Source organism: Jaculus jaculus, chromosome 2 (genome assembly GCF_020740685.1).
Source record: "Jaculus jaculus isolate mJacJac1 chromosome 2, mJacJac1.mat.Y.cur, whole genome shotgun sequence".
NCBI lineage: Eukaryota > Metazoa > Chordata > Mammalia > Rodentia > Dipodidae > Jaculus > Jaculus jaculus.
In genome coordinates, this window is record NC_059103.1 from 89,154,084 (window position 1) to 89,168,584 (window position 14,501).

General features: G+C 38.9%; 1 protein-coding gene across 2 annotated transcripts in view; it reads left to right on the plus strand.

Annotated features, from left to right (window-relative positions):
* The first annotated feature begins 740 nt into the window (after nt 1-740).
* The window catches only part of Arsj (arylsulfatase family member J), an 82,652-nt gene continuing 68,891 nt past the window's right edge, over nt 741-14,501 (plus strand). Inside the window, exons 1-2 of one of the 2 annotated variants that reach the window (XM_045144387.1) lie at nt 741-894; nt 1,349-2,000. In XM_045144387.1, coding sequence (XP_045000322.1) covers nt 1,603-2,000 — 398 coding nt within the window. In that variant the 5' untranslated portion in view covers nt 741-894; nt 1,349-1,602. Of the gene's footprint in view, nt 895-952; nt 1,265-1,348; nt 2,001-14,501 lie in introns of those variants that run through there. The other variant, XM_004658540.2, reaches the window with a different exon arrangement.

Genomic DNA, 14,501 nt, shown 5'->3' on the forward strand with positions numbered 1-14,501 from the left:
CATGGATTAATGCTACTCTTATTTTTGGTTAGAGAAGCTTCTCTTTTCAGATGGCAGTGACCACTGGGAAGACTCAAACTCATCAAAGTGCTGAGAAAAAAATGACAGGTCAACACCAACTGAGTCATCTGTGTTGTATCATTCCAGGCTAAAGAACCATTGTGAAGTGGTGGTGTAAAGAATTTAAGTGCCCAAGGATGGGGAGGGCTGCTTTGGAACACCATTTTCCTGCTATAAAGTGGTGATTACATTCATAATCTCACAATAGCTATCCTTACCCTGCACAAAACCATCGTCATGCCATCATGGAACTTGGAGGAAGGCAAAACAAAAACAAAACCATCAAAATAGAAGAAGAACTAGTTGGAAAGAAGAGAGGTTTCAGTGGAGGAGATATGGGGTGGTCTTATGATCAATTTGTATATTTATGGAGGTTGTCAATAAGCAGAAATGAAAGAGTGAGGAGGAAAGGGAAGATGGGAGAGAGCGAGTGAAAGGGAGAGGGGAGGCAAAAAGAAGAGTGGCAAGGAAATGGGGAGGAGTAATAAAGGAAACCAGAGGGGTAAGGTGGAGTGTATGCAGTTAACTCATCAGCTCTTCCTCGCCTTGTCCTCCCAGAAACTTGAATCCAGTCTCAGTATGGGAAGGCACTGCAAGCACAGAACCCGGGGCCCTTCACACTTCTGCGCTTGGGGCTGCAGGGAATCCTCCCAGAACGTGGTCGCTGGTACTCCGAGGCCCGCGCCCAGCTCCTCACCTCCCCGCTCAGCCCCGAAAAGACAAGGGCCAGATGCGCCTCCCGCCCTCTTCCTGGGGGATCAGGGCCGATCCCGGGGCTGTGATTCATTGCGAGGAAAGAGGGAGGAGGCTGGAGGCTGACGGAGCCAAAACTAAGTAAGTTGGCCACGGAGACGCCTGCTGGGAGCGGGAGCGGCGGGCGGGCTCGGCGACCCTGGCCAGCGCGCGGGGACTGGACTTGGTCGGGGACTGGATGTTCCTGCGAACAAGGGAGGCCAGCAGGAGAGCAGAGAGGACCCGGCTGGTTTCTCGCCTCGCCTCGCCGCCGCTGCGTGTCGGGGGAGATAGACAAGCCCGGGAAAAACGGCCCTGAGAAAGTGGGGACGGTGGCCGCTTCGCGCTCTTGGTCACTTCTCCGGGCTTCCAGGTGCTGGACCCGGGGCCGACTGGCAACCCCGCCGCCCTCTGTGCGCGGGCCCGGGACACACTGGCTCCCCAACTCCGGTCCACCACACATCCCTGCCGGGTGGGACTTTCAATTCTTCACTTGTTTTCTTTTCCTCTCAAGAACTTTTGAGTGGAGGTACCAACTTTTTTTTTTTTCTTTCAGGAAGCTGAGCTAAGGGAGAAGGAAAAAGTGAAGTCTGATGGGGAAGAGCGGCGTCTAGTTTCTCCAACGTCGTGTAGGGCAATCGGGAGATTAAAGCTGTGGGACACGGTGAACCCCGAAGGGACCCAGGATTTCTCTCCAGTCGGAGACCCTTGCGCCCTCGGTGGGGTCTACCCCTCTGCGTGCATGTGTGCGCCAGCGGCGGCGCAGAGTGCGGGGTTCTGCGCCTGGAGTCTCTCCTGGGACCTGAGTGAATGGCCTCCAGGGACCTTGCGGAGCCTCCGCCTCCGCCACCTCGACAGGCCTGGCTCAGGCCTGGAAAGATGGTAGCTCTGGGTGGTCTGGCAGGCTTCTGGGTCCTCAGTCTGCTCGCCTATGGTTACCTGTGCAGGGGTCAAGGTTTAGTGGAGGAGGAGGAAGGGACCCTGAGAGCCCAAGCTGGAGAGAAACCCGAGCCCAGCATAGCCTCAACCTCCCAGCCCCATCTCATTTTCATCCTAGCGGATGATCAGGGATTCAGAGATGTGGGCTACCATGGATCTGAGATAAAGACACCCACTCTTGACAAGCTCGCTGCAGAAGGAGTTAAACTGGAGAACTATTATGTGCAGCCCATTTGCACACCGTCCAGGAGTCAGTTTATTACTGGAAAGTAAGTGCTACCAATTTTTGGATTTATTTCTGGGAGAAATCTTGTGCTTTTATTTAAGATCTTACTCCTAATTGAAGAGACTAACAGAAAGTGTGGGTGACATGTGAATGAATGAATGAATGAAGTGGACTGTTAGATGATGGGTTATGGTATTGAAATGGATGCCTTGTTAACAATCACAACAGTCTCATCATTACAAATCTCACTTCCTTGTGCCGAGAGCCAGCTGTGAGCCTTTAAATGAGGTCAGGAATTGTAACCCTCCTCCTCCAACTGGAGACCTCCAGAAGCATTTCTTATCCCATAGCTAACCTGACTTCTGAGCATGCGCAGATTTCTTTCTGATATAAAGACAGTGTTCATACTGTTTCCATCACACACCAAAATGTTGTTGCAATTTTTGATTTGTTAAAAAATCTAGAATGGGATGATCAAAGACCCAGGTTACCACAGAGAGGAAAGAGGCCACAACACGGGTGACACAAACTATGTCCAGTGTATGATGTGACTCTGCCTGGATCTGTGGGTAATTTTTACTTATGGTACCAGGAAGGAAGATATATTCAATTGCCAAGTTAGTTCTCAAAAATGTAGTGAAATTCAATGGAAAGCACTCTACAAGAGTTAAACCTCACCTGAAGTTTTAGGCTGCTTCTGCAATGTCTGGAAAGGTCCCGTGTCACTACCAAACTAAAACAAAACTGAGTGTTATGTTTATAATATCACGTTTTTAAATAGCTAAGTCTTGTACCTAAGGTGCTCACACATTTTCATTTTTTATTCATTTCATTTTGTTCATTTTATGTTTTTACTGTAGTTTATTGCACTACTGGCCATCCTAACCTTTATCACTCTACAGATTCAGTCTGGAATTCAGATACAGCAAGAGGGTCAGGGATCAAGCAAGTTGGAAGAGAAGTCTTGATAGCTTCCATCTATGGCCTTCTGGTTTCAGTCTCAGGACAGGGAACCCTTGCTTTGAGTGAAGTTTTTCTTGGAATTGGATCCTGTAAGGGTAGCCAGTAACCATTGGAAAAATTCAGACTATGGTGCTTTGTAGGGATCTCTGTATTACAGAGACCTTTGCTAATAGCATAATTTCCACTGCTTAACAAACTGTCAAAATTTGCCATCCCTGCCAGAAATAAAAGTCTGATCCTTAGAAAAGGAGAGGTGAGGGGTTTTTCACTGAACCCCAGAGTCATTCCAAGATTAATGTCAGCATCTTAAAGTCAAGGGCATTTGCTATTTATAATGGAGCATATTATTGGCTGAAAAATAAGTCCATCTGTGGTCTAGGGTCAAGTTCTTCAGGTCTGTTTCCAGCCATATTTATATTTGGCTAATGAAATAAATATCTCATAAAGACTATTCAAATAATGTATAGAATTTAAATTTGCAGATAGCCAACAGTTTAAAATCCAGTAACTGAATTATGTGAACTTATTTTTCATAATAAACTATGTTCAAGGCTTTGCACCAAGCAAGAAAATTTAGTTCTAAATATCTTCTGCTAATATCTGTTTTATCTGTATGTTTACTTAGTAAGATGTAACAAAACTAAGCCAGGAATAATTATTAATTTTTCTCTTTGGTCAAAGATTGATTCTATTTGCATCAAACATTTAATGAGAAGATTTTCCTTTCCTATAAAATTCTCTATTTAGTGCAACAAGTTGTACAATTGTTTTGTAGACATAATGTTCAAATAATCACTATGATTTGATATAAACTTCTACTTAAGTTAAACAATTGAAGACATTTCATTTGGGGTTATCCTTTTAGAAAAATTGCTAAAACTTTTCTGTAAATGAACACAGATGTAAGAAAGAAAGTGCTTATAGAAGTCTAGTTCTGGGATTAATATTAATAATTCAGGACCCAGAGGATATGGTTCTTATCCTTTCCAAGAGCATGTGACTATGCTTTCCACATCCAAGTCGAAAATGAAAAGGGAAGTAGTAAAATCTCAACTGGATAGAAGTATTTTCAGAGGAAACTGGTTATGTGAAATGTAACAGGAGACAAATAACTTCACAAGACTTAAGAGTTTCAATGATTGAAGCTGAATTTACTTTTGGTACTATTAACAATACAATACTTCTTTTATATTTTACTATAGTCAAAAAGTAAGACTGTTTGTGCTATACAAATCTGTAACAAATTCCATGTTTCTTTAATAATTTATACCATACCAGTCTGACAGTATTGAGAGCAGTCACCCTATCAATAAATATTTGTTGTGTGCAAACCACTGTGTGGGGAAATGTGAAGAAGGAATAGACAGCAGTTCTCACATTCAAGTGTGCAAAAGATGTCACCTACCATGCTTGTTAAAATACAAGTCTTGGGGCTCCAGCACCAATTCACTTTCAGCAGCTATGGAATTGAATCCAGAAATCTCTACTGATTTTGTGAGCATGCCAAATTAGTCTAAAGATAATGTGGTTGACAATAAATGTCAACACCTGTATTACATGCATGTGTCTACTGAGCCATCACTTGAGTGCATTATCTCATTAATTCCTTACAGCTTTATAAAGTAGTAATTATGCTTCATTTTGTATAGATCTTGCAACAGATTGGAAGAGGGGTTGTGATGCAGAAGTCTTATCATTGTCCTTGAGAAACACCTGACACTCTAGATGTTCAGAGTTACCTGGTGACATAAAAGGTTGACTGAGAAAGTGGTTGCCTGTGTTTGACTAATTTCAAAGTAATTTTCGTGTCTCTTAGAAAAAGTTTTCTAAGCAGTGACTTGAATAAAGAGCAGTACTTCTTTAAAGAGAATATAATTAAGGCTTCAGAAAGAATTGTAAGCTTTGCAAATCTTAGGCATATATTTTCTGAAAACTTTAGGAAAGACTGAAAATTCTGAAGTTAATTCTGACAATAATTTTGCACTCTTTTTTGTCTGATATGCATTTAGCCTATTTAAAATATCATGGTATCAATTTTTAAGTTTATTTATTTGTAAGGGAGAGGTGGGGTGGGCAGACCAGGCCTTCTTGCCCCTGCAAACAAACTCCAGAAGTATGCATCACTTTATGCATCTGGTTTTACATGGGTACTGGGGAATTGAATTTGGGCTATCAGGCTTTGCAAGCAAGCTCCTTTAACTTCTGAGCTGTTGTGGTGTTCATTTTAAACAAGTACAAAGATAACTAAAAGTATGTGCCCTTTCAATATGGTATTTGATAATTTATTTCACTTACAATAGCCTCTCAACAATGCTGCCCCTTGTCAAGGGTAATCCCACTCCTATCTTCCAACACCTGAGATTAGCCCTGCCTCATTTTGAAACTTACATAGATGGAACCAGGATTACAATGAAGGTACTCTTTTATGTCTGCCTTCTTTCCTTAAACATTATTCTTATTTAAAAAAAAAAAAAAAACTTTCCATGTTGTTGCCTGTGGATATAATTTCTTCGTTGTCATTATTGGATAGTGTTCTTTGTGTAAATGTGCTGTAATTCATTTATCCATTCTACCGTTGAGGAAATTTGGGTAGTTTCCACTTCAGGAGTATTATAAATACTGCTACTATAAATGTGCTTGTATATATTTTTGATAACCATGTATGCATTTTTCTTGTGAGTCTACCTAGGGGCAGAATTGTTGAGTTATGGGCGTGTGCCTGCTCATCTTTGGCAGATACTACACAGAGTTCCCAAAGTGTAGTTTCCCCTTTACACTGTCACTGCAATTCTGTGGAAAATTCCATTTTTATTAACATTTGAGTTATTTTTTTGTTGTTTTTAATTTCAGACTTTATGGTTGTTATACACTGGTATACTATCCTGTTTAAAACTTGTATTTCTTTGATAGCTAGTAGTGTTGAGTGCCTTTTAAACAGTATTTAGTCAAGAAATTTGCCAATCTTCTGTTTAGATCATTGTTTGGTCTTTATTGACTTATGATATTTATAAGTTCTATTGCTTTGTAAGGTATTGGTATTGAAAAATCATCTAGTCTGTGGCTTGTTTTTCACTTTTAGTAAGGTGGGGGGATTTTTGGTAACTAGATTCTTATTTTATTGTAATCCAGTTTATAGTCCTTTTATTTTATATCTTATTTAAGATATTATTGAGAGTATATATAATGTTTTTCCCTTTAAGTTTTATTGCTTTACTTTTACATTGAGATTAGCTGGAATTAATTTTTAGTACATTGAAGTTCAAGGCTATTTTTTCTATGTGTGTCTATCTGAACCAACTTGTTTATTTAAAAGGCCATATAGGGCTGGAGAGATGGCTTAGCGGTTAAGCGCTTGCCTGTGAAGCCTAAGGACCCCGGTTCAAGGCTCGGTTCCCCAGGTCCCACGTTAGCCAGATGCACAAGGGGGCGCACGCATCTGGAGTTCGTTTGCAGTGGCTGGAAGCCCTGGCACGCCCATTCTATCTCTCTCCCTCTATCTGTCTTTCTCCCTGTGTCTGTCGCTCTCAAATAAATAAATAAATAATGAACAACAAAAAGTATTTTATTTTAAAAGGCCATATATAGTGGTTTGAATATAAATGTGCCCTATAGCCTAATGTAGTTTTGATTAAGATTATGCTTCTTAATTAAGTCTCTGTTAAGAAGAGCCCTACTGGAGGGGCACTTGCTTAGTTTCTGGATTCTTTTGGGTGTTTTGTTGACTGTTCTTTTTCCAGTAGTCCAGTCTCATGGTTCTTCAAGATTGCCTTGGCTGTTATTTTATCAGTTCATTCATTCATTCATCCATTTCAGTAAGAAAGAAGATATTGAATGGATGCAAGAAGTAAATAATTAGAAGATTTCACTTGGAGAATGTGCACAGTAGTTCTCCTTGGACATATATTACTTTCTGTGTAGTATAAAAAGTGAGATCACCCCTGAGAATGAGCATTGAGGACTTTACAAAGAGAGATCAATATACTGAATGAATAAAAGATGACAAATATTTTTACAAGGGGGTGTAAACTCCTGGTAGGTTCAAACTCTGTAGTAATTATCAATCTTTCTTTTTTCTCTTCCTTCATCTTGAGTTTTGTTAATCTCTGGTTTTGGATAGGCTTTGTATTGTCCATGTCCCTTTTAAAATGTTGTATCCAGATATCTATGCAAAAAGATATTGACTGTTATCCAACTAGTAAGCACATTTTTTTTCAATTAAATACCTTTTAAATAAAAAGTGATAAAAATCTAGAAAACTGTGAAAGTGAATTAAGTAGAGAAATGCAGTAAAGACAATGCAGTAAAGAAAGTCCACTTGAGATTTGTGGTCATGGGTGTAAAGAGAAACAGTCATCATATGTTCTCTCACTTTTCCTGCCATGCTCAAGCATTTATGCACAGAACCAGCACCAGTGCAGAGATTTAAGCAGATTTGGGATCTCCCACATGGACCACAATGGTGGGTCATGGACTCTGACTGTGACAAAGAAAGAAGAAATTTGTAGGAAGGGTATGCTCTGATACTGAGTGACTTGACTGTGTGGATGGAGGTGAGAGAGAGCAGGACAGTAAATTTGGAGAGGTGAAGGACTGGGTAATGAAGATTGGGTATGTACATGGTGGGACAAAAATTTTAACTATTTATAAATGATACAGAAGTAAATGGCAATTTGAGATGTAAGGAAAGATCTTTAGGAGTAAGGAAGCAAGGTGTCAGATCAGCTGTGCTAGACACCTTATTCCTGTGAATATTTAAGTCATTTACAGTTGTGAGAAATGTAGCAAGAGGATAGCAAGCCAATGCTAAGCTGGTCAATGACTCAGGAATCAGGGAAGGGGTCTAGAATTGGTGAGAAGACTTCAATAGGAAAGGTAGTGAGCTTAGTCTGTTTTCTTGCTTTTCAAAGGGGTTGAACCTTCAAAGGGAGACAGGAGTGATGACTGCCTACACGTGCCATGAGACACTCAGAGGACACTACCCTCACTTCAATTTCTGTGAGAAGTGAGGTGGGGGTAAAAGTTGAGAGTAAAGCAGAGATAGCTAGCAATTGACTAAAGTTAATTTAAAAAAAAGTAGGGCTGGAGAGATGACTTAGTGGTTAAGGTGCTTGCCTGCAAAGCCTAACAACCCATGTTGGACTCTGCAGATCCCACATAAGCTAGATGCAAGGTGACACAAGTGTGCAAGGTTGCACATGCACACTATGTGGTGCACAGATCTGGAGTTCAATCTCAGTGACTCAAGGCCCTGGTGCTCCAATTCTTTCCTTCTCTGTCTTTTTCTCCATCTCTGTCTCTCTCTCACTCTCATTCCCACTCTTGCTGTCTTGCATAAAAATAAGGTTAGTGTTTTGGTCTTGCTTCAAAAAAAAAAAAAAAAAAAAAAAAAAACAGAAGGAACTCTAGGCAAAGTCAAAAAGGTCTTTGTACACCAAGATGCACAAAGACTGTCAGTAACAGAGGGCTACTTGGAAAGGTTTGGGGAGTTGGATAGGAGAGGGTGTATGAACTAAGGTCAGAGCAAATTTGGGGATATTGGGAAGATCAGAATAGTGGTGAAGGCTTACATGCATAGAGCTGGCATGCATTGTTTCCCCAGAAGCTCTCTTAGGAAGAGTTTGGCTTTAATGTATCTCTAGAGATTGGGCCTCCTCTCTATGCATCATGATCACTGCAACCACACTGTGCAAAGTCATTTGTCTAGTCAGGGGCTCTAGGGCTTTCTTTTCCCAGAAAGATCAGAACCCAGGTAGCCTTTCTGTGGACTGTGGAGGGCTGCCCATTAAAGGAAATTGTCTTGTCTTCAAGAACTACCAAGGCATACTTGTTCTAGTATTAGAAACCCTGAATTTCTAAGCCACTCTCACAGCAGAAAGTGTCAGGAGGAAGCTTAGGAAAAGTGTTTAGTTAGCTCATTACATGTCATATGTGTCTCTATACATACACATTTCCCTCTTGGTTATATTTTAAACATCAAGATCATACTCTATCATATCGATTCAAGACCTAGTTTTAAGTAGTGCACTACATTCAGAGCACTGGATAAATGTTATTTATTAAGAATTCATTCATTTCCTTCAGAAATGCTAATGTAGCTAAAACTTAGAAAAATTGGGGTTAGATGTTCATACAAAACAGTAGTTTCCTTCAAGCCTTACTTCACTTTGGAAAATAAATATAACAGGTGGAGAGAGTGGCTTTCAAACATGACACAAATATTTCATAACGAATGGCTCAACAGTCAGGGTTGTTCACCAGGTAGATGCCTTTTTCCTATTTGATTCCAAGGACTTTCTTTTTTATATATATTTTAATTTTTTGTTTATTTTATTTGTTCATTTGAGAGTTACAGACAGAGCGAGAAAGAGGCAGAGAGAGAGAGAATGAATGGACATGCGAGGGCTTCCAGCCACTGCAAACGAACTCCAGACACATGTGCCCCCTTGTGCGTCTGGCTAATGTGGGTCCTGGGGAATTGAGTCTCGAACCGGGGTCCTTAGGCTTCACAGGCAAGCGCTTTAACCACTACACCATCTCTCCAGCCCATAATTCCAAGGACTTTCTAATAGAATTTTTGGTAGGTAAGCTATTGGCATACCTTGATGATCAAAGTCATTAATTTTAAATGAGTCTTTCAAGAAAGATATCCTTTGAAATGAATCTCCACTTGGACAATGATGTATAGATTCTGCATGAGCTGCTAATAAAGGTGGAAATTTATCCAGGTGTAGGGGGGTGAGAACATTTGTTTCACCCACTGAACTTTTTTCTAAGATGAAAGATGGGATGACAAATAGATTTAGAATTCCTGCCTTTAATATAAGCTCAGTATGAAAGCTGCCTTTATTTCAAAGCGTGGTTTCATTCTGGGCTTCTTTTTTTAATGTATATACCAGTACTCTAGAGGTAATTTTGATTTAATCTTTTCCTGAAGGTATTTTACTATAATATAATTAGTTTACTGAAATTTTCTTTTATCATCCCAGATAATAAACTTCCCAGTAGTTTTGCTTCATTGAGTGCTCTTATTTCTCTTTGTACTCTATTGTAATTTAAAAAAAAAAAATTCTGCTCCTAATCTTTTATCTTTACCGCTCTCTCTTCTAATTCACCCAACACATTGTCTTTGCTAAGACATGAGTCTCCATACATCACTCCCTAGGCAAACACCCTCCCCTCCTGACTACTAAGAGCAGGAAAAAAAAAAAAAAAAAAACAATAATAATTTTCACTGATGGCCTCCATGTACTTCTTGTTTTTCAGACACTCTGTCTTTTCATCTTCGTACTCAATATTGGAAAACATGAATAAATCATTTATCAAATGTCCTCATTCTATGGGTGCTATATAAAAATTTTAGCAGAATTATACAAGTTGGTCATTCTCATACAGCTTCTAAGCTGGAGAACATTTATTCTAACCTAAACTTTATGGGTTCAACAAATCCTTATAATTTCCCTCAGCCCATTCTGCCTCTTGCATAAATTGTATGCGCCTAAGGGTATTCTTCCAATTATTTTCATAGACTCTCTATACCTTCAGTTTTCCCATACCAGAGGAATAGGGAGCTCATGGTTTCTTGAACACATTTAACTCCTACCCCAACACTTTTTGCTCACAATGTCCCCACTTCTTGGAATTCACACCTTTTAACTCTTTACCCAAATGCCAACCACTCATTAAGACTCAGCTGAATTACCACATTCTTCATACAGCTTCCTATGATTCCATAGCTTGAAATAATTTATCTTGATGATGACCTTTCATAATTCTTTCTATGACTGTCTTATTAGGCATGATTTTCCACTCATTCTCAGGTCTTACTGGGCATTTTACCTCTTCTGTTGGTCCCCTGAGAAGCAAGACCATGATTTATGACTCCATAAATCTCACAGTACCCAGTCCAATGTTCTGTGCTAATAGGCACAGTGTAAAATTTGTAGAATGAGCCAGTGACTCGCTGAGTAAACAATTATTTACTTCCCTCTGGCAGCCCATGTGATCAAGTAAAATATATTATAGAGTTTATATGAGGAAATCTGAATCACCATAGTGGTTCAACAAACAAATTACTGATTATGTAATGTTTCTGAAATGCACTGCTCTCATTGGCAGGACAGGAATTATTTCATTTACCTTTCTAACCTCAAAAGTTATTCCATGGATCAACTGATGTAACATATGTGAAATATTTTGAGATTATATGATAAAGTGAAAGTTCTTTTAAGCTTAGAGCTCCATTTCCATGATTTTTAATCATGCATCAATCTTGACCAGACTACCTAGATCTAAATTCAAGTTCCTACTTACAGTGAAACTTTGGGTTGCTTAAAGCCTGAGTCTATTCCTCAAACAAGAGGAATGAGAAATTAACAGATGACTACTTTCTGGTGTGGTTTTCATACTAAGTGAGACTCAGTGAACATCCATGAAGTATTATCTAGTATATAACAGTATATAATTTTATTTTAGTTTATCTGAATTCTGTTGGGGATTTATTTTCAATAAAAAGGGGAAAAAGTTCTTTCCAAAACTTTAATAACTCTTGTGGCTTTTCCCCAGGTGGGCAGTCCTTCACCCGTAATGCAGAAGTCATGACCGCATTGACAGGCCTTTCCTCCGCACTGCCATGTCCCAGTTGCTCATCTCTGCTAGCCTCCTCCCGCTGATGACCGTGCTTCAAAGTTCACACTAAGAGAAACAGAAATAATGATAATAAATTATCTCTCTCATATTACCCACACCATATTTACAAATGCAGTGCATTGGTAGTAGGTCCAAGTTTTCTGCTTTCTCTTTCATAGGCATTGAGGCATCTGTAAAATACACAGGGCCTGGAATTCCTTCCACACTCAAAACATACTCCCACTATTTTACTGACTTTCTCTCTCTGTCTCTCTCTCTCCTTCATTATTGATATGCCTATCTGTCGTAAATCTTTTCCATCAGTATACAAATTAGTTCAAGTTCCTTCTGTCTAAAAACAAACCAAACCAAAACAAAAACCTCACTTGGCCCAAGTTCTGTGCTCTGCTTTCATACCTAACAAAAAAAGATGTATGAGTTATCTGTACTTACTATTAACCTTTTCTTTTTAATATATATTTTATTTATTTGAGAGAGAGAGAGAGACAGAAATAGGGAGGTAGAAAGAAAGAGAGAGAATGGGGGCACCAGGGCCTCCAGCCACTGCAAACAAACTCCAGATAGGTGCGCCCCCTTGTGCATCTGGCTTATGTGGGTCCTGGAGAGTCAAACCAGCATCCTTTGCCTTTGAAAGCAAATGCCTTAACTGCTAAGCCATCTCTCCAGCCCTTATTAACCTTGTCTATGTTAATCCATGCCGTAAATTTGATAGTGTATCTATATTAATGTAAAATTAATTTAGACTATAAATAATCTCTACTATAATTTAAATATTTTAATAAGTCTGTATTTTTACATATTTATTAAAAGATAGCCCCTAATTCTTGAATCTGAAGAGTTTAAATTTTAACGAAAAGATTTAGCAGGGCTGGGGGGATGGCTTAGCATTTAAGGCACTTGCCTGCAAAGCCAAAGGACCTGGGTTTGACTCCCAGGACCCACATAAGCCAGATGCACAAGGGGGTGCATGTATCTGGAGATTGTTTGCAGGGACTAGAGGCCCTGGTACCCCATTATTTCTCTTTCTCTCTACCTGCTTATTTCTGTCTCTCTCTCTCTCTCTCTCTCTCTCTCTCTCTCTCTCTCAAATAAATAAAATATATGAAATAAATAAATAAAGATTTAGCAGACTTAATGATCTTGGAATTGAATATTGTATGTTTTTGCCTTTGAACACAGTAGGTTCTTATAAAGGGAAAGCCTATAATAAATGTGTCTAGTGTGAGGGAAAGGGGAGGGAATTACCATGGGTTTTTTTTTTTTTATAATCATGGAAGATGCTAATAAAAATTTTTAAAAATGTGTTTGAACTGAGAAAATTAAACTTAGCAAATTAAATTTTTATTCAGCTTAGGTGTTCTAAACCATAATTGATAATATAAACTCTACTTGAAATCAACATTTTACTTTGATCTTGGTTTATCTTTGCAGAACTATGAAATCTACCTTAACCAGGCTCTTTGCTAGCTATAGGATTTCTTTCAAGATGGTACTTAAAGGCTATGGAATATATTTTACATATATTACTTTCAGTATATAGCCTCTAATATAGCTATCTCTAAATATGTGTGTTTACTTAAATCTGTATCTCTCTATTATTTACTATATGAAAAAAAATCAGCCTCAGAGCAGTTTGTAGTCTTAAACAAGCTCCCATAGTAAGCAGTCAAACTAGGATTCCACCTTCAACACTGATTTTCAACCACATCCCTCAAATGTTTGACAGGATAGTTTTGATATCTTTAAAGTAGAGAATAGTAAATATGTTATCAAGTAAACCAACAGCAGAGAAAATACACATAGTTAAGATAGGTGAAAAAAAAAAAGAAATTTATTTTCAAATTGGTTTCCCCATAAGACTGTGAGAAAGTTGAATAAGTTCTTGTCTTCATTTGTTTCATGTATAAATTTGAAAATAAAATACTAGTTTACCTTACAGAATTTCCAACTTTTAAACCACTAATCACATTATGCTTTCTCATAGTGAAAGATCAAAAGTCTTCACATTTTATCATTATTATAATGTCTTAAATAACTGATTCATAAAATATGTACTTAAAATAAAACTACATTCCTTCTAGTTTCAATGTGTAGTGGCTTGATTCAGGTGTCCCCTTAAACTTATGTGTTCTGAATGCTAGGTCCACCTCCTGCTGTTGGGGATGGACTTATGAGTGTTATAGCAAGCTTCCCCTTGCCAGTGTTTAGGGTATTTTTTCCAGAAACGGCAAGCATGCCATTTCAGGATCACGAGGAATCAAGCGCTGAAGAGCTGCATGACACAGTTCCAACCCAGCTGTCTCTTCCTTGAAGTCCAATATGGACCCTCTATAGAAACATCTTTGGCTCTCTAAGCTACAGATATCTATGGCTTTCTGTATAATGTTTGTCTTTTCCTGTCTTTCACTTGGTGTACCAATGTCTAAGTCTACTTTTCCAGCAAAAATTGGTGTTAGTGAAGTTGGTCAATGTATCTGAAAGATGCTCTGGCATAGAATTGTACAAACAAGAAAATGGGTCAGAGATAATTGTTTCCTTAAAGGCCTTAAAGAAAGTCAGGCATGGGGTACAGTACACTTACGAGGAAACAATGAACCTCCTGGAACAATGTAAAAATTGTTCTATGACTAATTTTTTTGAATGGTGGCAATTGCAACAAACTATGACTCTTTACCAAGAATCCTTACAGAAAAACAACCGAGGTCAGAAAGAGTTCAATTGGGGGGACCAAAGTCTAAGTATTGGAGAGACATGAAAAGGAAAATTCAAGATAAATGATTAAGGGATAAATGGGTTTATTGGATCAGTGATTAATGGTGGGAACCCCCATTTTGTGGTTGTTTTGTCTCTCACCGTTAATATAGTAATTGAAAGTAGGAACTCAGGAAACCGCAAGTGCTTAACCTTACATACATGGGGAAAATGTAAAAATAGT